This window comes from Eubalaena glacialis, chromosome 18 (genome assembly GCF_028564815.1).
Source record: "Eubalaena glacialis isolate mEubGla1 chromosome 18, mEubGla1.1.hap2.+ XY, whole genome shotgun sequence".
Classification (NCBI taxonomy): domain Eukaryota; kingdom Metazoa; phylum Chordata; class Mammalia; order Artiodactyla; family Balaenidae; genus Eubalaena; species Eubalaena glacialis.
In genome coordinates, this window is record NC_083733.1 from 70,312,158 (window position 1) to 70,336,047 (window position 23,890).

General features: G+C 48.6%; 1 protein-coding gene and 1 pseudogene across 1 annotated transcript; both read left to right on the forward strand.

The window, feature by feature from the left end:
• Positions 1–353: 353 nt before the first annotated feature.
• On the forward strand, positions 354–17,320 carry LOC133077817 (collagen alpha-1(I) chain-like). The gene is made up of 4 exons (XM_061172552.1): positions 354–383; positions 995–1,324; positions 3,102–3,178; positions 16,829–17,320. Exons 1-4 carry the CDS (start codon positions 354–356, stop codon positions 16,926–16,928), a joined length of 537 nt encoding a protein of 178 aa, XP_061028535.1. The 3' UTR covers positions 16,929–17,320.
• A 4,929-nt stretch (positions 17,321–22,249) lies between these two features.
• LOC133077818 (AP-2 complex subunit beta-like) lies at positions 22,250–23,101 on the forward strand (annotated as a pseudogene).
• Positions 23,102–23,890: the final 789 nt, after the last annotated feature.

Below are 23,890 nucleotides of genomic sequence, written 5' to 3' on the forward strand. Positions count from 1 at the left end.
CGGGGCACTGGATGCGTCTTGTCATCCTGTTCTGTCCTCTGAAATGATGCTGTGCCCCTGCTGACTGGCCGGGGGGAGGGGGGGGGGCGGGAGGAGAGACTACAGCCCGTTGTGGGTGAGCCGGTGAGGCAGCACACTCACCAGGCTCCCCGGCCCCGGCGCGGGCGTCCTCACGGCTGCAGGCACCCCTGCAGGCCTGCTGCTAATTCTCCCTCTTCTTGTCTCTCTCCTCTGGTGCTCCCTCTCTCCACCAGTTTCCGTTTGACTCCTGCCATGCCCCTTTGACTCTTCTTCCCGTGGACACGGGCTCATTCCAGGCAGTGGTGGCATTTGGAGACAAGGCCCCGGATGCCATGTGCACACGGTGCCCCACAGAAGGAGGGGTAAGGATGTGGGTTTTGGGGTGGGGTTGGCCTTACTGCAGGACGCACGGTCCTCAGGTGAGTGGTGCCTGTCTCCAGCCAAGGGGCCCTGTTAGAGGAAGCCTTCCCTGAGCCTGCCTTCCTCCTGCAGGAGGTGGGGGGCAGGGGGGTGGGCGGGCTAGCCCGGGAGATTGGTTGGGGGCTAAATTTGGCCTGAAGGTTTTGCTGGGGAGGCCAGGGGCCCTCACATCTCCCATCTGCTGTCCATACACCCCTGTGTACACCTGGCTGAGGTATGCCCAGAGCCGACCTCTGATCACATGCACAAAGCAAGCACTCCCTGCTGGCTGGACCTCTTGCATCCGAGCAGGTAACTCTTCTGCCCCAACTCTTGGGCCATCGTGGGTACCCGCAGCTCTAGGCTCTCCTAGGGGCGGCCACTGTGGGTATACCTGACCAGGGATGCTGGTCTGCTCCTCCTGTTGGCTGTCTGCACCATTCAGCGTAGAATCAGAGCCAGAGGAGAGACTGACTTTCAAGGACACTTTTGGGCATATTAATCACATAAGGCTGTACACGGGTCTTCTCTTCCTGGCTGGGGTCTGGCTGGACACCGGGGGGGTATTTTCCAGCGGTGCTGGGTGCGGAACCGGGCCCCCGGCGCTGGGGGCGGAGCGGAGTTCGGGCGCTGGGGGCGGAGGCGGGCCCCCGAGCGCTGGGGGCGGAGCCGGGCCCGGGAGCTGGGGGCGGAGCCGGGTTCGGGCGCTGGGGGCCGAGCCGGGCCCCGGGGCACAGGAGGCGGAGCCGGGCCCCGGGGCGCTGGGGGCCCTTCGGGTTCGGGCCAACAAAGAACCGCCCGGATACCCACGCCCACGGCTGGGCCTGCTGGTCTCTCCGTGCTTCTGTCGGACACAGTGTTCACCTCCCCCTGGTGCCCCGGCTGGCCTATCTCCTGTCGGGTGGTAAGCTCTTCGTCCCAACCGCCGTCACCCGGCTCCACACCCCTCCTCCAGCCTCAGGGATGACCCAGGACCTCCCTGGGCTCCCCCCGCCTGCCCCCCTTGGTCGGTGTCCTTAGTCCACCTGTGCTGACAGGTGAGGGTTTCCTCCAGACGCTCCCAAACGCTTCACCCCAACATCCTCCCCAGGGTCGGCCCCATGTCCTGTCGGGATGTTCCCCTGTCACCAAGCCGCAACTACATGGCAAGGGCAGGCATCGGGCTTGCAGCAGGCACCGCTGTGCGTCCTGCTGTACACACAGGCATGACCCTGCCCCAGGATGCAGGAGAGGCAGCCCTATCTCAGGATATGGGGAGACGACTGACTGACTACAGGGCGGCCATCAGCTCTCGGCTCACTAGGCAAGAGCAGCCGGGTTCTCGCTCCTTGGACCCTTTCTCACCTGTGACCCGGCTTTGTTCCCACCCCCGTTGTCCCTCCATTGACCTCGCTCTTGGGAGCAGAGCAGGACAGTGTGGTCAGCGGTCACAGGCTGAGGCACAGGGACACTGGCTGACCCGCGTGCACCCATGCTGACCCCACGGAACGGGCACTGCACCAGGCCCTGTGCAGTGTGGGTTCACCTGCCCACAGAGAGGCCGGGCCTCTGCTCCTGGCTCCAGAGGTCACCTTGAGTTGGACGGGAGTGTCCGTGCTCCGTGGGCCTTGCTCCAGGCTGGTCTGTGCTGATGGCGTGATGCACGGTAGGGCTTCCTGAGTCGCCCCCCGGGGCTGGAGGCCGAGGTCTGGCACATGGTGGTCCTCATGTCGACATGACCGACCCCAAAAAACCCTGCACCTCAGGATTCAGGTGGGCTTCCCTGGGTGGCCACACCCAAGGGACCCCCGACACTGCTCCTGACCTCTGTCCTCGGCTGATTTTAATCTACATCCTAAGCAATTCTGTGCCAGCTGCAAAGAGAGGGAGCTTGTTCATACACCCCTCCCAGCGCACAGGGCTCTCGTGGTCAGGCCCCTCCTAGGATATAGAGCTCACCTGGGCAGGTACCCAGCAGCCCATGGGGCTCTCGTGGTCAGGCCCCTCCCCGGGTATGGAGCTCACCTGGGCAGGTACCCCGGCAGGGCTGGGCACACAGGAACCGTGCACATAGCCCTCATTGCAGAGCACCCCCAGCCCACCTGTTGGTCAGAGCTGACACAGAGCACCTCAGAGCAGGACCTGAACTAACAAACAGCAGCTCCGACAGGTCTGTGACCCTGGGCTTCACTCTGTGCGGCCTCCCTCCGCCTGGTCTTCCAGGGGCTTCCACTGCAGCTGGGGCACCAGGCCTCTGTCTCCACCCACCACCCCTCCTCTCCCTGACTCCTGGGTTCCTCTCATTAGGAGAGGGTCTTCTTGAAGTTGTCTCCCACTCGTGGGCCAGATAAAATGATTAGAAAACAAGCCAGATTGCAGCCCCATGTCTGTCCTGACCCTCAGGACACCTGTTCCTTGGACCTGGCCGGTGCAGCAAGGCCCATTTTCTGCAACTCTGAGCCCCTGAGGGGCGAGGATTGGCTGACCTGGGCAGCCTGACCCGGCCGGCCAGCCCTCCCCAGGTGTGCCTGGGTTGAGGTCTATATAAACAGCCCTCCAGGCGGCAAGAGCCCCTGCAGCTGTGCCTGACGCCATATGCTCTGCCCCGTCAGCAGTCTCGGGGCTGGGCTGGTGGGAGGGAGTAGGGCCCACGGCTCTATGGGTGGCCCGGGGTGAGTGGGGCTCTGCTGGACTTTCTGCAGGAGTTGCCGGGCTGCCACCTGCTAACGAAGAGGATGTGTCACCCATACCTGCTGCTGGAATTTCTCCCCGGGCAGAGGTGAGGAAGGAAAAAAGCAGTGGGGGCCGGGACAGGAGGGGTAACTCCGGCAGGGAAATGGAAAGCTTCCAGAAGAGCGCCCGGGGCCAGGACCATCCTGGCTGGCCTGCAGGCACCAAGTCGGCCTGCGTGCTGTCGCTGGTGTGGCTCCACGGCCCTTCCTCTAGGCTTTCAAGTCCTTGCACACATTCAGGTGTTTTACCTGGGAAGGGTGGGAAAAGTTCAGCAGCAGCTGGCCTGGGGCTCAGCTCACGTTTACTCCGAGACGCCTCCTCACGGTCCCCCAGCTTTGCAATGAGGACGCTCCTGGCGGGGGGGCTGCTGGCTGCGTGGGAGAAGATTCCCCACCTCTGACCAACTTCAGAATTGTTTACCACTGGAGCAAGTGCCCTGATAGAGTTTTCATCTGTGTAACTAGTGGGTTCTTAATTAGCAACGTGAACGGTGATATCAGAGGTCCTGAATCAGGATGGAAATACTTATCCCCAACATGTACAGGTGTAAAAACCTGGGGAGGCCACGTGCAGCCGGCACCCTTAGGGACGGGCTTCCAACTGACCCCTCAACATTCTGGTGTCCAGCCACTGCTTTAGGATTTCTGGGGCCCAATGCTGACTCTAAGGGCTCTGCAATCCAGCCTCTGTCGGCCTTTAATGAGACCCACACTTCCAGGATCCTGCAGAGCAGGGTCTGTGTGACCGTTCTGTGGCTTCTGTAACAAATGACCACAAGGTAGGTGGTTTAAAACAACAGGAATTCATCCTCCCCCAGTCCTGGGGACCAGACATCTGAGATCAGGGTGTTGGAGGACGGAAGTCTCTCCAAAGGCTCCAGGATAGGGTTCTTCCTGCCTTTTCCAGCTTCTGGGGGCTCCAGGCGTCCCCAGGCTTGCGGCTGCATCCCTCCAGTCTCTGCCTCTGTCTTCACGTGGCTTCTCCTCTGTGTCTGTGTCTCTCCTGTTTTGTCTCTCATAAAGACTCTCTCAATTGGATTGAGGGTCACCCTAACCCAAGATGACCTCACCTCGAGATCGTTAACTACATATACGAAGACCCTTTTCCCAGATATGGTCCTGTTCACGTGTTCTGGGGAGACACATCTTTTGGGGCCAGCATTCAACCTGTTACCTGAGTATAAAATAACCCTCATTTTAGGAGATTACCAAGGTCCCCTATAGACTGGCACAGAGAGCAGCCATGTGGGTGGGGGTATGGGGAGAATGAGGACCCTGGAATCACCTGGAAGGGATGAAGTCCTGGCTTCATGAGGTGAGGTCTTCCACCACGGGGTCCGTGGAAACAGCCACTCCACTCTGTGGAAAGGGACCCAGTGCCGAGTCCAGAAGTGGTTACCTTGCAAAGCTGGCTCTTCTGGGATTTCATCATCAATAGCATCATGTAACAGATAACTACGGGCTTGGAGGAGTCACTCTCTGGCACATGATGACAGGACTGTCACTTTAGGCTCATCAAGCCTAGAATAGGAATGTTTGAAGGAGAAGAGTTTGGGAGATGGCGAAGCTTGGTTGTCAAGGAAACTGAGCAGGTTTGTCAAGGTTGTCAAGGAAACTTCTCCCTTAAACTGAAGGCAGGGCTGGGAGAGCTGAACTCCAGGGATCTTTTAAAGGGGCTGCTCTGAAGCACCATCACCTGAGAGGTGGTCTCACCGTGAGCTGGGGTTTGAGAAAAGTGTGATGAGATTAAGCCTGACTTTCTGTGACAGCTGGGGAGGGGTTTGCAAAGCACCTTGGCTTTTTTTTTTTTAAGTCTTTATTGAATTTGTTACAATATTGCTTCTGTTTCATGTTTTGGTTTATTGGCCGCAAGGCATGTGGGATCTTAGCTCCCCAACCAGGGATCGAACCTGGACCCACTGCATTGGAAGGCGAAGTCTTAACCACTGGACCACCAGGGAAGTCCCAGCACCTTGGCTTTTAAGGCAAAGGTTTGTTGCTGGAACAAAGTGTCTCCCAAAACTGGGCTGAAGCTCAAGACGTCTCTGTCCCCTTCTTGTGAGAGTCCAGGACAGGTGGGTGTCAGGTCCCAGGCTCTGTCCCCCTTGTTTCTCCTCCCTGCTTCCAGGTGAGGGCTCCAACCAGCAGGGTGGGGTGACCAGGTGGGCATCATGCGCTCCGTCCTAGGATGCAGTCTGGCCAAGGCCCTCACCACCTCCACCTCTCCCCCTTGGTAACACGAGACACTGTGCCCCAGCTGTAAGGGGTGGGAAGGCTGGGAGGTACAGGGTAGCTGTGAACAGGAAAAGGGGAAATGGGATCTGGTGGGCAGCTGCGCGGCTCTGCTGTGAGGGTCACCTGGACGGTAGTGCACAGACTCTGGGTCCTGTGAAGCTTCGATGCTTTGTGGTTCTGGAAATCCTATAGGAGACGGTCCACAGCAGGTGAAGCTAATGCTCTCAGTGGAGGTGGTGAAGCCAAAGATCTCAGTTCAGACTGAAGGTGCCGATGTACATACAGGACAAGACCATCTCGTGTGGATGGACTTGAGGCACGTTTAACGTGAATGCAGTCATGTTAAAGCCTAGCACCTTCTATCTTGTGCCTCTCCTCAGGGACCCCCTCCTCAGTTCCTGAGGATCCTGTAACTCATGTACAGGGGGATGGAGAGTGGGCTCGTCCAGTCTGAGCCCTGAGTTACCCTGCGTGTGAGTCTGCTCAGGACCGCCGTAACAAATACCACAGACTGGACAGCTTGAATACCAGACCTATCTCCCAGTCCTGGATGCTGCCTGAGATCAAGGTGTGTGCAGGCTGGCTTCTCCTGAGGTCTCTCTACTTGGTGCTTAGACAGCCATCTTCTCCCCAGGTCCTCACGTGGTCTCCCCCTGTGCCTATCTGTGTCCTAATCTCTTCTTGTAGGACATCAATCCTATTCGATTAGGATTCACCCTAGTGACCTCATTTTTACCTTGATCACCTCTTTAAAAATCCCATCTCCAAATACAGCCACATCCTGGGGTCCTGGGGGTTAGGGATTCAGCATGTGAATTTGGGGGGACATGGCTGAGCCTATCCCATCCTCCTTAGGAGCCAAGTGTGCCTCGGTCCTTCCTTCCCTCAAGTCACACGAGGTGATGTAGTGGCTCAGGGAGAGGCCACTCGTGCAGAGTCTGTGTCCCAGCTGGGGAGCCCTTCTCTGCTCTCTCTGATCAGGCCGTGGCCGTGCCAGTCCCCTCCTGAGGTGAGCGGTTCTGGGGTTTCCTGCCGTGTCTCCTGGCCGGCTGAGGTGCTCACTGTCAGGGAACCCAGGAGCCAGCAGCCTCGTGGGGATGCCGGGGACTCTCAGGGCCTTGGCAGATGTCTCTCCCAGCAGATACCCTAGCGGAAGTGGGGAAACATTTGGGGGATTACAGGTGGGAGAGACTCACAGTCTCGTTTTTGCTTCAGAAAGACCACGTTGGGGTGGGATGTGAGATGCACCATGGGAGCAGGGAGCTTTATCAGGGCCTGTTGGAGGAACCAGGCACAGGATCGGGCTTGGGCCAGGGCTGTGGGTATAGAGGGGAATTAGTGTGGGGACTGGCCACAGACTCTGGAAGAGGAGCTGACAGTCACTGGGGAACAAGGAGAGTGGGAGCCTGGGAGGCTCCAGTGTTACCGAACCTCTTGAGTCCACTTGCCTGAGTGCAGTAAAGCCAATCTACTGACACCGGGGTGTGGTGAAGGAAAGTGCAGCTTTAATTGCAAAAGCGCCAATGCAAGGAGGCCAGGTGGCTTGTGCTCTAAAACCCCGAACTCCCTGAAGGCCAGTTGAAGGAGGGGGGTCGCAGGGTATGTGATCAGCTGGTGCACAGTTCTCTGGTTGATGGTGAGGTAACAGGCGGGTAACACTCTAAATTCTTAGGCACCAGAAGCTCCGGGGCTACCTGTTCATGATCATCAGGTAGTTAATTTCTTCCGTTTGGTGGTGGTTTCAGCATCTGTAAAACAACTCAGGAAGCGTGCATCAGATGCTGTTATCCAGGTACTTCAGAGAGGAGCTCCAGCAGAGGATGTGGGGGAGGGGTCTGTCCTGGGCAGGCCCCGTAGGGTCCTGCTCGGTTACACCCGGTGCCTGGGCTCGGCAACCTGGGAAGGTGGGGCTGCTGCTGGCTGTGGGGAGCTGCAGGATCCCGGTCCCCTGAGGGCCCTGTTAGCCCCCAAGGTGAAATGGGGGTGCAGTGACTGGACAGAGGCGTCTGGCCTGGGGGAGGGGTCCAGGCTGGAAATGTCACGGGAATCATCGCAGGGAGGGAGAGGAAAGGCCAATGGGGGCAGGTAGGTCACAGCAGACTACGTGCAGGTGACTGCGGTTCTGTTGGAAGCAACTCAGAGCCAGAAAGGAGTGGCCGTCAGGGGCTCAGCTCCATATTCTCTTGTTCCTTTGTAAAACCGCTGTGTCAGAGTTTGAGACACTGCCAGGCGACGTCTGGGGCCAGTGCTGCAATGGCTTCATCAAAGGGGTCCAGGGGGAGCACAGAACCACTGCAGACCCCACCCATGTCCTCACTGGGAATGAATCCCATCGGGGCTCCTGGGCTCACAGACTTGAGGGAACCTCTGTCCTCAGGACTGGTCTTCCTCCTTCCTCTCACCTGCTGGTCAGAGGCCCAGGAACCCCCATCCTGGCTCCACCCCCAGGGCCTGGATTCTGGGACAGCTTCGGGGTAAGCAAGACCCTCATGTTCCTTTATCTGCCTGTGGGTGAGAGAGTCTTAAAAGCTGCAATTGACTGATGATGGAGGGCTGAGTGTTTCCAGCAGGTATGGGTGGAAAGATGGGGTGTGAAGTTCCTATGTCTGCAGGCTCTTCCCAGCATGAAGATCTGTGTTTCCCCCGGCCAGTCAACTTCCCCCCAGGAAGCCCAGATCCAGGATTACGAGGGCAGAGGCTCTCCTCTTGCTTATCTGTAACTTCCCGCTCCCACAGTGAGGAGCCTGGCTCCCACCATCTGCCATTTATGTATGCATTGCTCCTTTCCAGGTTACATGTGCAGAGGTTTCAGAATTGTTAGCTACTACACCCTGGAAAGAACTTCATAAAATAAAGCCCTCTGTTTATGTACAGTCCATTTTGCCTTTAGTCTACAGATTCCATTCATTTCCAAAGGTAACTTAGATCAGCAGATTTTACCCCATCCCCTTCAGTGAGTTTTTTCCATATATTTCTTTTTTTAAAAAAAAATTATTTATTTATTTTTGGCTGCGTTGGGTCTTTGCTGCACACGAGCTTTCTCTAGTTGTGGCGAGTGGGGGCTACTCTTTGTTGCGGTGCGTAGGCTTCTCATTGCGGTGGCTTCTCTTGTTGCAGAGCACGGGCTCTAGGCATGTGGGCTTCAGTAGTTGTGGCTCTCGGGCTCTAGAGTGCAGACTCAGTAGTTGTGGCTCGCGGCCTCAGTAGTTGTGGCACACGGGCTTAGTTGCTCTGGGGCATGTGGGATCTTCCCGGACCAGGGCTCGAACCTGTGTCCCCTGCATTGGCAGGTGGATTCCTAACCATTGAGCCACAAGGGAAGTCCCTGGATAGCCTCTTTTGATGCACAAAAGTTTGTAATTTTGAGGAACTCCAGTTTATCTATTTTTTTTCTATCATTGCGTGTGTCTTAGTGTCAGATCTAAGAAACTATTGCTAAATGCAAGGTCATGAATCCCTTGGTTTATTCCAGAGTACTGTCATCCCTCGGTATCCACTGGGCTAGGGTTTAGGTCTGGGGTTTGAATCAGTGTTAGGGTTTAGGGGTCAGGGTCAGGGGTCAGGGTTGGAGAGTCAGGGTAGAGGGTCTAGGGGTCTGGGGTTAGGGTGTTAAGGTTAGAGGTTAGGGTCCTTTAGGGTTAGGGTTAGGTTTAAGCATAACTGGCCCCCATCGCGATTCCTTTCTCCTCTCTGAGGTCTCCAGGATGGATAGGATTTGCCCAGGGTCACACATGAGTCAGGGAGGTGAGCTGGACCACTGTTTTTCTATCCCCCAGTCCTGGGCTCTGAGAGAAGAATGAAATGTCTGTACTGTCTCTGGGGGTTTCACATTGAACTCGACATGAGTCATGGGTTGTGGAGGGTGTCAGGAGTCATGCATGGTTCCTTCCTGCCCTCCCATCTGGGAAAGGTGGTGCTGGCCCTGCTCTGCCTGGGCAGCCCCAGTTCCAGCAGAGTGCCAGAGAGGAGGGCACTCAGTGGACATGTGTGGATTAATGCAGGACTGGGTGTAGCAACCTGCCAGCCCCCTGCCTACTTGAGGGCTGGTGGGGCCCTCCTGGCACTGGAGGCATCCTTTGTCCCATCTGAGTGGGTAGCAATAGACAATCAAGTCTCAGGCAGGACAGTCCTTGGCCTCTGACCATTCAGGCAGGCATCTGTGGTCCTCTAGCTCAGTTCAGCCTGGGCCCTGTCAAGACCCCGTGGGCAATTAGTGAGCTGACCATGCTGCTGAGCAATGGAACAGCTACCTGGGCACTGTAGCCTTTCCTTTGAGATGTTTCAACTACCAACATCCACGTGGCTGAGAAAAGGGCCTCCTCTTCGCAGCCTTCACAGCCTCGTAGCCTGCCAAGAGAGGTAATAACCCTCTAAATATTTGAGTGTGTCCCTGACACAACAACCATACAGGAGACCATGGCCCTTCAATCCTTTGTCTTTTTAGTTGTTAGAAATTTTGACATTCATATTCATTAAGAATAAAAGTTATGGGAGTAACTGGGCCTCCCAATGGGAGGTTCACACTGACACTGCATTGTCTTGGAGAGCCATATGCATCTATGTGGCCTCTGGAAAGCCTGCCAATTATGGGTTCCATGGCATGGAATAATTCTTGAACCTCCCATTACTTCATTGCACAAGAGTTTCCTTACCACCCTAGCATTTGGTTTCTTCCCTTAGTAAAGGAGACAGAAGAAACTGGAAAAGGAGCAGTATTGTTGTTCAGGGATGGGCAATTAATATGGCCAGGGAGATGGCATAACTCAAGGGCTTCCACCTCTCAGGGGCAGGAATGAGGTCTGTGTGTCTTCTGAGGGCACATGGGCTGTTCTGGGCCAGCTTCTGAGATGTGAGGACCTGATGCCCAAGGCAGGAGACTTGAGTTTACCACCACCAATGATCCTGCCTTGTCAGCAAGTGAAAGAACTTCTTGCAGTCTTGGGAGGACAGTAAGAGCACTGGATGAGTAGCTGCAGCCCCTGACCCTGAGTGAACCCCTTTCTTCCTTTTGTGTCAGATTCTGTGCTGTGCAGTGAGCGGTCATTGACTTAGAATCTGTTGCTTTCTGCCAGCCAGCATCTGTTCTCAGGCCAAAGTGCCTCGGTTTTCCTTTGGGAATTACATCTCACCTGCTTCCAGTCCAAACAGTTGCAGAAGGATGAGCCCATGTTCCACCCAGCTCGAAGATGGGTTTACAGCCCACATCTAGCCAGTCCCACTTTCCATCTTCTGGTGATGGGTCGAGGATGAGAATGCTACCCAAGCCAGATCAAAGGCATTTAAAACCATGACTTTCTTGGAACCCAAGAAAAAGAGAAACTCTTTCTGGGAAAATAGATGGTGAGTGGTTGTCAGCCTAGAATTGCTGTTGGCCCAAGGGCAGTGAGAGAGCCTGTGCCTGTGAATGGGGTCCCCCAAAGGCACTGAGCAGGACAAAGGTTTGGAGAGAAGCAAGGTCACACTGAGATAGTGTGAGCCACTGGACCTGCCAGGTCCAAACCCATGCTTCAACTTGCCACTTGCAAGTATTAATTTATTTCTACCCTTACAATGAATACTAATTTATTTTACTTCAGTAAGTGTGTCCAGTTGCTGGGAATAAAAAAAGTCCTAGTTGACACATCCGAATCAATAATCCCTGATCCATCCTCAGGTGTCCTCACTGGGTAGGCGTGGCTGGTGGAGATGAAGACACTGGGTGGGGTCATATACTAGGGGAGCTGCCAAACAGCTCTGTCCCTTTCCTTCCGTGTCCTGGGAGAGGGAAACCCTGGAACAGTGATAGGATAACCAATAAGGGAAGAGGTTCCTCAGTGGTTAATTGGTCTTTTTGTGTTTTCCTTAATTTAGGGTCCATTTTGGTAATGTGTTTTTTACAAAGAAATCACCTGTTTCCTCTAGATTTCCAGTTTGTTACAATAGGTTTTTCTTATTTGACTTTTAATTTTTCCCGTCTGATTATCTACAGAATCATCACAAACAATGAACAAATATTGATACTTTATTATTAACTGAAGTCCATAGCCATGTTCCCTTTGTTATACCTTTCCTAGTTCCAGGATCACAAATGACATGTGATCTTCATGATCTTGGGTGGCCTCAGCCTGCAGCGGCTTGAAGCAGGGTTTTGGTTCATGGCCAGTGATTGAGGTCGGGTTGCGGCGGTGAGAGCACCGAATCCTAGCCACTAGACCAGTGGTCAGTGACAAGGTCCTGGCCCTACGGCTTCGCAGAAAAGAATTCCCACAAAGATGGAAAGTATTGAAACAAGTCAAGTATTTATTAGAAAAAAAAAAAAAGAGTAGAGTACGTGTGGATAGACACACGGGCGGTCTCAGAGAGACAGTTGTGCCCTAGAGGCAGTTTGAATCACTTTTATGGGACATTCTTCCATGATTCCTTTGGCCAATCATTTTGATTTGCCTGGTTCAGAGTCTGTATTTGGTGTATCTCGGGATCTTCCCATGCGTGCACGTGCATCTCTTAGCCAAGATGGATTCTACTGAAGAGGCCTATGGGTAGACTTAGCCCCTTAGCATCAGTCCCCTTTTGACCTCCAAGGAGCCTTTCTGTGCATGTAGTCTGGGAGGTCTCCTGACTTTGAGAATGAGGAATATGTGGTCTCTTCTATCTGAGCAGGACCCAGCCTCCTCTCTCAATTGTCTGTTATTCCCATCTCAGAGTATTGGTTCACAGGGAACGAACTCAAACCGTTTGCCCTGGGGGGCCCATCTGTCTCCTGCCTCAGTCATGTCTGTTTAGTCTCTTCTGGGCTTTGACAGTTGCTCAGAGTCTCCTTGTTTCCATGACCTTGACAGTGTGGAGGAGGACTGGTCAGGTATTTTATAGACTGCCGGGCACTGGGATTTCCTTGGTGGTTTTGTCGTGGTTAGACTTGGCTTTGAAAAAGCGGACCACAGAGGGGAAGTGCTTCCTCTTCACTGTATATCAAGAGCACAGGCTCTCAAGGGAACTTCTCACTTATAGTCTCAACTTTGGTCACCTAGCTGAGGTAGTGTTTGTCAAGTGTTCCCACAGTGAAGTTAATTTTTTAAAATTTATTTTATTTTTAAATTTATTTTATTTATTTGGTTGTGCCAGGTCTTAGCTGCGACAGGCGGGCTCCTTAGTTGAGGCTCGCTGGCTCCTTAGTTGTAGCATACAAACTCTTAGTTGCAGTGTGCATGTGGGATCTAGTTCCCTGAGCAGGGTTCGAACCCAGGCCCCCTGCACTGGGAGCATGGAGTCTTAACCACTGCACCACCAGGGAAGTCCCATGAAGTTAATTTTTCCCCATGTCCATCCTGTGTGTCTTATTTAGGAGGAAGTCATAATGCAGAACCCACACTTGAGGAGAGAGGGGTTAGCTTCACATCCCTGATGGACAGCCGAGTGTCTATATGAATTGTTTAGAAGCTTTCTGCATAGGAGATTTCTATTTAACACCATTCATCAAAAACTATGTAATTTATTTTTACCAGCGTGGATACACGAATCATTATTGTAAACTTTTGGTTATAATCCAGCACTACATTATTAGACTCCTTAGTTCATTCTTGCTTTGGCTGTTGAGAGCTTTTTCCATTTGCTCCTGTTTTCATTTTACATAATTTTTCTTTTTTTTAAAATTACTTATTTTTGTCTGCGTTGGGTCTTCATTGCTGCTGCACGCGGGCTTTCTCTAATTGCGGCGAGCGGGGGCTGCTCTTCGTTGTGGTGTGCAGGCTTCTCACTGAGGTGGCTTCTCTTGTTGTGGAGCACGGGCTCTAGGCGCGTGGGCTTCAGTAGTTGTGGCATGCAGGCTCAGTAGTTGTGGCTCGCGGGCTCTAGAGTGCAGGCTCAGTATTTGTGGTGCACGGGCTTTGTTGCTCCGCGGCATGTGGGATCTTCCCGGACCAGGGCTCGAACCCGTGTCCCCTGCATTGGCAGGTGGATTCTTAACCATTGTGCCACCAGGGAAGTCCCTTACATAATTTTTCTTTTGTGGGGTTTTTTTTCTTTTGGTATTTGTTTACTTTCTGATATTTTAAGATTATCCTGCTTCACATATTTACTGTTTCAGCCCTAGTATCAGCCCTTTCTTCAAAGAGCCCTTGTTCCTTTTATTAGAGAATGATATTAAAAATGTACTTGTGGTAGCTAAATATGCTCAGCTGACAATGCTTGGAAGTATATGCACGTATCCCAGCCTATGCATATACACATAATTACACATAGTTCCACATGAAAATTTTTATATCTCTGTTAGGCAAAAGATAGTTTATACTGATGTCTCCAACCTGATCTGTTATGACATGGATGTCGTAACCTTCTCCCTTTGTTTGTAACTTCCCACTCCAGTGCTAAGAAACCTGGCTTCCACCATTTGTCATTTATTGAATTCAGTGCTTGTTCCATTCGATTACTGATATAGTAGTTTCAGTACTGTTAGCTACTACCCCTCATGGAAAGAACACAGAGTCCACTGTGTATGTATGGCACATTTTGTCTTTGGCCTACAGATTCTGTTCATTTCCAAAGTTAATTTAGGTCAGCCCATTTTGTCCCACCACCAACAATGAGTTTTTTCATACATTTCTAAATCAGTTAGATTCTTTGTTACATTCTGTATTCCAATCTTTGACACTTCCATATCCTAAGTAACTAAATTTGAATAGATTATAATTTACTCATTGGGTTGTAAAAATCTGTGAGTGTAGACAGATGCATAGTGGCAGGTGTTCATCGCTCTAACGTATCATATGGACAATTTCAACCACATATTCCATAAACTGTTTCCAAAACATGTCTGTTTTGCCTTTTCTAGAATATCATATAAATGAGGTCGTACAGTGTGTAGCACTTCAGACTGGATTCTTTCACTTAGCAATGTAAGTGTTAGATTCATCTTTTTTTTTTTTTTTTATGGGTTGATGGTCCATTCCTTTATATCTCTGAATACTATTACATTGCATGTATATGAGAGGAAAAATAATTTTCCCTCTACTCTTCTCTGTTCTTCATTGAGATCCCCCTTGTAATGAAAGGGACATGAACTGGAGAAAAATAATCAGAAGTTTAATATATACCATGCATACCTCCTTGTATACTTGAAAGGTACCCAGGAAAACTGAGTCACTCCCTGAAATGGCCCAAGCCATTACCTTAAATGCTATCTTCAGCTGATAACAAAAGAAAGATGTTAGGGAATGGAGGAAACCATTTAAGGGAGGTTATTAGGCAAAGCACAGTAAACAAGGGCTATCTTTGTTGTGCAGATTTATATCCAGGCCTATTTCACTGACAAGACTTTCTTAATATTTAGTCATTCAATTCCTGGTCCAGAGAGGGACACACCCTTACAAATGGAGATATCCTTAACAAATGTAAATTTACTTCATAAAAGGAAATTTTCTTCTTGGTTTTCAAAGATTTTCCTGGGTCTGCTGTTTTTTAAATTAATCAGTCCAAAATAATCCTTTTGTCAAAGGGACGTATTTTGGGGTGGTGTGTTCTGCTCCCCTTGACATGTTTGTGCCATAATTTGTTTATGAATTCACCTACAGAAGGACATCCTGATATCTTTACGTTTTTAGCCATTATGAATAGAGCTGCTGTGCATAACTTGATGCTAGTTTTTGTTTTTTAATACATAAATTTATTTATTTATTTATTTATTTATGGCTGCGTTGGGTCTTCCTTTCTGTGCACGGGCTTTCTCTAGTTGTGGCGAGCGGAGGCTACTCTTCGTTTCGGTGCGCAGGCTTCTCATTACGGTGGTTTCTCTTTTTGTGGAGCACGGGCTCTAGGTGCGTGGGCTTCAGTCGTGACACACGGGCTCTAGAGCGCAGGCTTCAGTAGTTGTGGTATACAGGCTCAGTAGTTGTGGCTCACGGGCTTAGTTGCTCCGTGGCATGTGGGATCTTCCTGGATCAGGGATCGAACCTGTGTCCCCTGCATTGGCAGGCAGATTCTTAACCACTGCACCACCAGGGAAGTCCATATGCTAGTTTTGGTTTGAACACAGTTTTTCAAAGCAGTTGTCTAAATACAAGAGGTGTGCTTCTTGGATGCTAAGGGGTGAGACTGTTTAGATTTGGAAAAAACTGCCAAACTGTCTTCCGAAGTTGGTTGTACATGCATTCCACCAGCATCATGAGTATATTCTTGTATGCTCATTTAGTGTCTGTATATCTTCTTTGTCCAGGTGTGTGTTTCAATCTTTACCAAATCTTCATGGCGTTGTTTGGTATAATTTGAGTACAAATCCTTTATCAGATATGTCTTCAAAAAAATTCTCAGTAAAATAGAAGTAGAATGGAGTTTTCTCAAGTTGATAACAAAAATCTACAAAAACTGTAACTTCACATTATGCGCAATGGTAACAAACATGAAACTTTCCCACTAAGTTCAGTTAAAATTCAAGGATGTGGACCTCCCTTGTGGCACAGTGGTTAAGAATCCGCCTGCCAATGCAAGGGACATGGGTTCGAGCCCTGGTCCAGGAAGATCCCACATGCCACAGAGCAACTAAGCCCGTGTGCCACAACTACTGAAGCCTGTGTGCCTAGAGCCTGTGCTCCACAAGAGAAGCCACTGCAATGAGAAGACTGCGCTCCACAACAAAGAGTAGCCCCCGCTCGCCGCAACTAGAGAAAGCCCGCGCCCAGCAGCAAAGACCCAACGCAGCCAGAAATAAATAAATAAAATAATAATAAAATAAAATTCACTTTACAAGGATGTCTCCTTCCATCATTCCTTTTCAGTATTTTACTCAAAGTCCTTTCTCACGCAATAAGCCAAGAAGAGAAATAAAATAAATACAGATTGGGTAGGAAGAAAAATAAAAGCAGCCCAGTTAACAAGTGGACCAACAAAATTTACAAACACCTCACCAGAGAAAACAGGCACTTTGCATGTAAGTATATGGAAGAATAATCCAGATTACATGCTGCCATTAAAATGCAAATTTAAAATGCAATGATATACCACTACATTAGCCTTAGAATGGCCGAAATGTGGAACAATGACAACAACAAATGCTGCAGAGCAATAGGAATTCTCGTTCGTTGCTGGTGGAAATGAAAAATAATAGAGCTTCTTTGGAAGTGAGATTGACACTTTCTACAATATTGAACATGCTCTTATTATACAATACAGCAGGTGTTCTCATGGATATATGCTGAAAGGAATTAAAAACGTTTGTCCATACAAAAACCAGCATATGGGTATTTTTAGCATCTTTATTCAATATTGCCAAAATGTGAATGAAACCAACGTGCCCTTCAGTAGATGAATGGAAAAGTATACTCTACGGTATTCTGGGAATGGAGTAATTTTCAGCACTGAGAAAGTAACCTATCAAGCCATAAAAATATATGGAAATATATGGGAAATTCTTTTTTTCTCTTTTGAAGTATAAGTGACTTAAAATACTCTTTCTGTTGTACAGCATAGTTGGGTTTTTTGTTTGTTTTTTGCAGATTACATTCTGTGATGCTCCAAGGACAGTGGTGCTCCAAGGACAAAGGACGACCCTGCCTGAAAAAGTTTCAGCTTTTCACCCCCTACCGGACTCTTTAATTGCCCTCCCTGCCATGTTGCGATGGTTATGAAATTCCTGAGCCCACCTGGGTGACGGGACCTGTCCCAAATAAGGAAAGGAATCTGCCCTGTCCCACTTTCACACTATAGAAGGAAGGTATATGTGCCTCGACCAATCAATAAACGAAATTTTCACCTTGGACCATTCCTTTGTTTTCTGGCTGATCAATAGCACATGTTCAGGCTCAACTCTCCCAGACTGCTAGGAAGTCGGCCTGCTGTTCTGGCAGCGACCCTTCCCTCTAACAAATTCTACCTTCTTTACATTCTGCCTTATGTCTGGAAATTCTTTTCCAACTGGCGTTTGGACCATGATACATTCTATTATAGGTTATTACAAGATAATAAAATTCACTGTGCTATATAGTAAATCCTTGTTGCTTATCTATGTTATGTGTAATAGTTTCTGTATGTTAATTCCATACCCTAATTTGTCCCTCTTCCCCTCCCTTTCCCCTTTGGTAACCATAAGTTTGTTTTCTATATCTGTGAGTCTACTTCTGTTTTGTATATAAATTTATGTATTATTTTTTTAGATTTCACCTATAGTGATCATATAGCATTTGTCTTCCTCTTATTTCTTTCATTAAGCATAATGTTCTCTAGATCCATTCATGTTGCTTTTTAAAAAAAATTAATTAATTTATGGCTGAGTTAGGTCTTTGTTGCTGCACACGGGCTTTCTCTAGTTGCGGCGAGCGGGGGCTACTCTTCCATGTGGTGTGCGGGCTTATCATTGCGGTGGCTTCTCTTGTTATGGAGCATGGGCTCTAGGTGCATGGGCTTCAGTAGTTGTGGCTCATGGGCTCAGTAGTTGTGGCACGTGGGCTCTAGAGCGCAGGCTCAGTAGTTGTGGCACACTGGTGTAGTTGCTCCGTGGCATGTGGGATCTTCCCAGACCAAGGCTCGAACCTGTGTCCCCTGCATTGGCAGGCGGGTTCTTAACCACTGTGCTAGCAGGCAAGCCCGAGGTTCCTTTTAGAAAAAAACTTCTCAGGATTAAGGTGATGGTGACGTGGTCCAGATCAAATGTCTTGGTGGCAAGCTGTGGAAAATCATAGGAGAAGATCCCAGGCCGGTTGTCTGTCAGCTTGGGAATGACGTTTGAGCAGTGGCCAATGTGCTTGAGTGCAGGTTGTGAGGAAATAATGATATCCGCATCCTGTCCTTTATCTGGTCCACAAGTTGAGAGCAAAGAGCTCAGTACAGAGCTCTTGATGTAAGGCTGTGCAGGGCAGATGGCCCGCATATCAGGTGTCTTGAGTGGTGGATGACCTGTGACAACAAGTTCTTGACAAATTTTTTAGTGACTGTGTGGACAGTAATTGGTTTGGAAAGATGCTGTAGGAGAAGACACCACAAATATACAGTATATTCGAATTGCCTCTCAAGAGAAAAAATAGAAGCAACAAATAAAAATATTTGGAACCTATGAAATCAAATTTCACTGAAAAAGAAATAAAAACAATCAATTTACATGTGAAGAGGCACCCAACCTCAATGATGGTCGGGGAAAATAAATGACAGTGCTAATATAATCGTTTTTGTTCTCCATTATATTGAAAAAGTGACTTTGTAGCATCTCTTGTCATCATCCGTGGAAACAAGCCCTTTGATGTATTCTTGCAGGGAGTATACATGACTAAATATGCCTTTTGAGGCAGTTTGTCTCCTCTTTTGCTTCTTCAAGATCTGGGCTTTAGGGGTTCTGTGGGGCTGATGTTTGTGTAATGACCTTGATATTTCCTGTGTCCTTGGGCCTCTGGTCAGTCTCCTTCAGGCATTGATAATTTGATTTCCTGAAGTAGAAGAAGAAAGGCAAACAAATCATATAGAGGTTGAATCAAGAGGGCAGAACAGAAGAACGTGGAGTTCACTCCTCTCACAAATACATCAAAAATACATACATGTGGAACAGTCCTCACAGAATACCTACTGAATGCCAGCAGAAGATCGCAGACACCCAGACGTGCAAGAAAGATCTCCACGTAATGAGATAGGATGAAAGAAAAGAAGAAGAAGAAGGAGAAGCTCCCTCCTGGGAGGGAGCTGTGAAAGCAGACAGTTTCCCTCACCCTGGGAAGCCCCTTCACCAGTGGGGACGTGCGCTGGGACAGAAACAGAGCTGCAGAGGCTTGGAGGAGAGCGCAGCAGTTAGTTTGCTGCAGACAAAACAGAGACCTGCACAGAGAACCTGTGCTACCTCGCTGCAGTCCTCAGCCCAAGACGTGTGCCTGCTGGAGTGTGTGGGTTTTGGGTGCTGAAACGTGGGCTTCAGAGGACAGACCGAGGGAGTGGACTGGGTTTGGCCGCATGCAGACAGCCCGAAGGGGCTGGAGTGTGGTATGTGCCCAACCCGGGGTGTATGCGGAAGAAGACCAGGCTGGCCATAGAAGCAAAACATCATTGTTTAGGGGCAGGGCCACCATAGCAGCCTCTTTCTTGGTGCCACCTCTACGACGACCTCTGGGAGCACACAAGTGCCAACAGGTTGCCCACACGTGGAGGTGGGGCTGAAATCAGAGTGGATCCCCAGGTACTGCCTGACTTAGGAAGCAGGGCTGATACCTGAGCCCTCTCCCCATGGCTGTGCAATTTGCAGATTTATGCCACTGCCACTGGCTTTATAAACTCAGTGCCTGTGGGACATCCGAGTGGACAGTGGGCACTCCCGTGGCTGGGACGGGTCCAGCCTTAGTAGCTGTGGGCTTCATGGGCACGGGCACATGAAGGCTGGGCTGGGCTGGGGTCTAGTCTGCTTCCATAGCTGCCACGGTGGGTCCATGTGTGGGACTACTGTGGTCCTGGAACCTGACATCAGTGGATCAGCACCTACGGATCTGCGCTGGTGGCTTTGTGAACACTGTGCCTAAGGGACACCAGGGCTGATTGCCTGTGTTCCCACAGTTGAGGCGGGGCTAAGGGCAGTGCCAACAACAGTGTACTTTGTGAGCTCACACCGTGGGTGACAGGTGACAAGGCAGAGCACACTTCCTGGTGGACAGCTCCAGCAGAGGAATGCTCAGTGACTCCCCTCCCACTGGGAATGCTCCAATCCAGCCTACCTCATTATGCTCTCTAATCCAGCACAGAAACACACCTGGGGGCTTCTATTCCAATAACTAGGGAGCAGACCCTGCCCCCGAGAGGGCTGTGTCAACCACAGAGCAAAGAGGAGGCCCCGTTCAACATCCAGTGCAAGCTCTGGTCACCACATACACCTTCTGATAGTCTTCCAAAAGATCGAAGAGAAAGGAAGCCTCCCAAAGACATTCTATGAAGCCACTATCACCCTGATACCAAAACCAGACAAAGACACCACCAAAAAAGAAAATGATAGGCCAAAACCTTTGATGAATATAGAACCTAAAATTCTCAACAAAATGTTGGCAAACTGAACCCAACAACACATAAAAAAGATCATACACCATGAACGTGTTGAATTTATCCTAGGGTCACAAGGATGTTTCAACATATGCACATCAATCAGTGTGATACACCACATCAACAACAAAAAAGACAGAAATGACACGATCATCTCAATAGATTCAGAAAAAGCATTTGACAAATTTCACCATCCATTATGATAAAAACTCTTATGAAAGTGGGTATAGAGGGAACATATCTCAACATACTAAAAGCTATTTATGACAAACCCACAGCCAATATGTATGATACTTAATGGTGAAAAGCACTTAGCGTTCTCACTAAAATCTGGAACAAGACAAGGATGCCCAGTCTCACCACTTCTATTCAACATAATATTGGAAGTCAAGCCACGGCAATCAGACAAGAAAAAGAAAGAAAATGTATCCAAATTGGAAGGGAAGAGGTAAAATTTCCATTATATGCAGATGACATGGTACGATATATAGAACCTAAAGACTCCACACACAAACTACTAGAACTGATAAACAGATTCAGCAAGGTAGCAGGATACAAGATTAAAATACAGAAACTGGTTCCATGTCTTTATATTAACAATGAAATAGCAGAAACAGAATGGAAAAAAAAAAATCCCTTTTAAAATTGCATCCAGAAAAATAAAATACTTGGGAATAAACCTGACCAAGGTTGTGAGAGACTTATAAGCTGAGAACTATAAAACATTAATAAAGGAAAGTGAAGAGGATTCAAAGAAATGGAAGGATATCCTATGCTCTTGGATTGGAAGAAATATTATTAAATGGCCATTGGACCCAAAGCAATCTACAGATTTAATGCCACCCCTATCAATTTACCCATGATATTTTTCACAGAACTAGAACAAAGAATCGTAAAATTTATATGGAACCATAAACAACCCAGAATTGCCAAAGCAATCCTGAGGAAAAAGAACAAGGCAGGAGACATAATGCTTCCAGACTTCAGAGAATACTACAAAGCTACAGTAATCAAAACAGCGTGAGATTGGCACAGAAACAGACATATGGATCGATGAAACAGACTAGAGAGCCCAGAAATAAACCCGCACACCAATGGTCAATTAATCTTCGACAAAGGAGGCAAGAATATACAATGGGAAAAAAGACAGTCTTTTCAGCATGTGGTGCTGGGAATGTTGGACAGCCACAGGTAAACCACTGAAGTTAGATCACACCCTCACACCGTGCACAGAAATAAGCTCAAAATCACTGAAAGAGTTAAATATAACACACGACACCATAAAACCTGTAGAAGACAACATAGGCAAAACATTCTCTGTCATAAGTTGTGCCAATGTTTTTGTAGATCATTCTTCCAAGGCAATGGAAATAAAGGCAAAAATAAACAGATGGGACCTTTACAAACTTATAAGCTTTCGCACAACAAAGGAAACCATAAAGAAAATGAAAAGACAACCTATGAAATGGGAGCAACTATTTGCAAATGATGCAACCTACAAGGGCTTCCAAAATATACAAACAGCTCATACAACTGAATCACAAAAAAACCAACCCAATCAAAAAAATGGGCAGAAGACCTAAATAGACATTTCTCCAAAGAAGACATGCAGATGGCCAATAGGCACATGAAAAGATACTCACCATTGCTAATTATTAGAGAAATGCAAATCAAAACTACAGTGAGGTATCACCTTAAACTGGTCAGAATGGCCATCATTTAAAAGTCTACAAATAAATGCTGGAGAGGGTGTGGAGAAAAGGGAATGCTTCTACACTGTTGGTGGGAATGTAAATTGGTGCAGTCACTATAGAAAACAGTATGAAGGTTCCTCAAAAAAATAAAAATAGAGTTGCCATATGATCCAGCAACCCCTCTCCTGGGCTTATATCCAGACAAAAGTATAATTCAAAAAGATGGACCTCTTGGTGGGAGGGCTACATAGTCTGGTGGGACAATCCTTCACCCCATCATCAGTGCCTGCAACCTTTGCTCCTTCACCTACTCCCGCTGTGGTCAGTAGTGGTCTGAATAACCAACGTGAACTCTCTATGGGGATAGTCATGGCACCTGGTGGATATGGGGTTCCTAAGGCTGTCTGGCTGCCTGCAGTAAAGGCTAAAGGCTTGGAGATTTCAGGAACATTGACTCACCGCCAAGGGCACATCTATATGGAAATGAACTTCATAAAGAAAGCTCTGTAGCACATGATAGACTTGGCAATTCAGTTTAACAAGAATAACTTTGGTGTCATCCCCAGCACTCCTTTGGCCATCCCTACACCACTGATATCAAACCAGAGCATTGATATCTCCCTGCCTCTCCACACCTTGGACCCAGTCATGAAGATAGAACCTCTGAACAACCTGCAGGTAGCTGTGAAAAACAATAGTGATGTCTTCTACTTCAGCTGCCTCATCCCACTCAATATGTTTTTTGAAGATGAAACGCCAGGTCTTCCTTGCAACATGGAAGGATATTCCCAATGAAAATGAACTTCAGTTTCAGATTAAGGAAAGTCATTTAAATGCTGACACTGTTTCCAACAAATTGCAAAACAACAACGTTTATACTATTGCCAAGAGGAATGTGGAAGGACAGGACATTCTGTACCAATCCCTGACTCACTAATGGCATTTGGGTTTTGGCTCAGCTCCATAGCCAGCCAGAAACCCTAAATTACACACTGTCGCCGAAGTGTAGAGCTAGCTCCTGAAGCCTCCCAGTACATCCATCAGGTCTATGACAGTGTTTTGAAAAACTACTAGACTGGTCCGGTGCCCTCAGGCCATCCTGTGATTGGTGCAAGCCAAGAACTCTTAACCGGAAGAAACTGTATTGCTGTGTGGAATCTGAACCCAAACACACCGATGCCACCCGCTAAGGTAGTGACGGGTCTGACCTGTGCTAATATTAGGGCACAACCTTTTGGATAGTTTTAGCTATCCGACACTTGAGCATTTGTAGCCACAGCTTCAATCAACTTCCTACCTCTTGCCACCGGCTGCTGTCTGTCCTTACTTGTGGGCTTCTCCATCCTGTGCCAGTGGTTGGCATTTTTGACTGTAGTTTGATATTTTGTAATTGAGAGCTCACTTCAAAAGCAGCAAAAGACAAAAATATATTAAAGCAAGGAAAAGTGTCCCTGAAAGAAAAATAAGGTTATTTGCTGTGTTTTTTCTACTCAGTTGTTTGAGCATTATTATACATATTAGAGAGGGTTTTCAAATATTTTCCCCATTTTGTAGGTACACTCTGCTTGCTGTAAATTGTTTCCTTTGCTGTTCAAAGCTTTATAGTTTAATGCAATCTGTTTTTCAATTTTTTTTTTTTTTTTGCTTTTGCTGCCTGTGCTTTTGTGGTCACATCTAAAAATACAGTGCCCATTGCAGTGTCAAGAAAAAATTTCCCCCCTATATCTTCTCCTAGTAACTTTACAGTTTTGGATCTTATATTTAATTCTCTAAACCAGTTTGAATTAGTTTTTGTATACAGTGTGAGATTCAAGTCTAATTTCTTCCTTATGCTTGTGAATATTCAGTTTCCCAAGAATTTAC

Coding starts and splice junctions, on each gene's coding strand:
- LOC133077817 (XM_061172552.1), top strand. CDS start 354: ATGTGCACACGGTGCCCCACAGAAGGAGGG. Junction 384..994: donor GGTGCCCCACAGAAGGAGGG/GTAAGGATGTGG, acceptor GGTATTTTCCAG/CGGTGCTGGGTGCGGAACCG. Junction 3,179..16,828: donor GAATTTCTCCCCGGGCAGAG/GTGAGGAAGGAA, acceptor TGTTTTTTGCAG/ATTACATTCTGTGATGCTCC.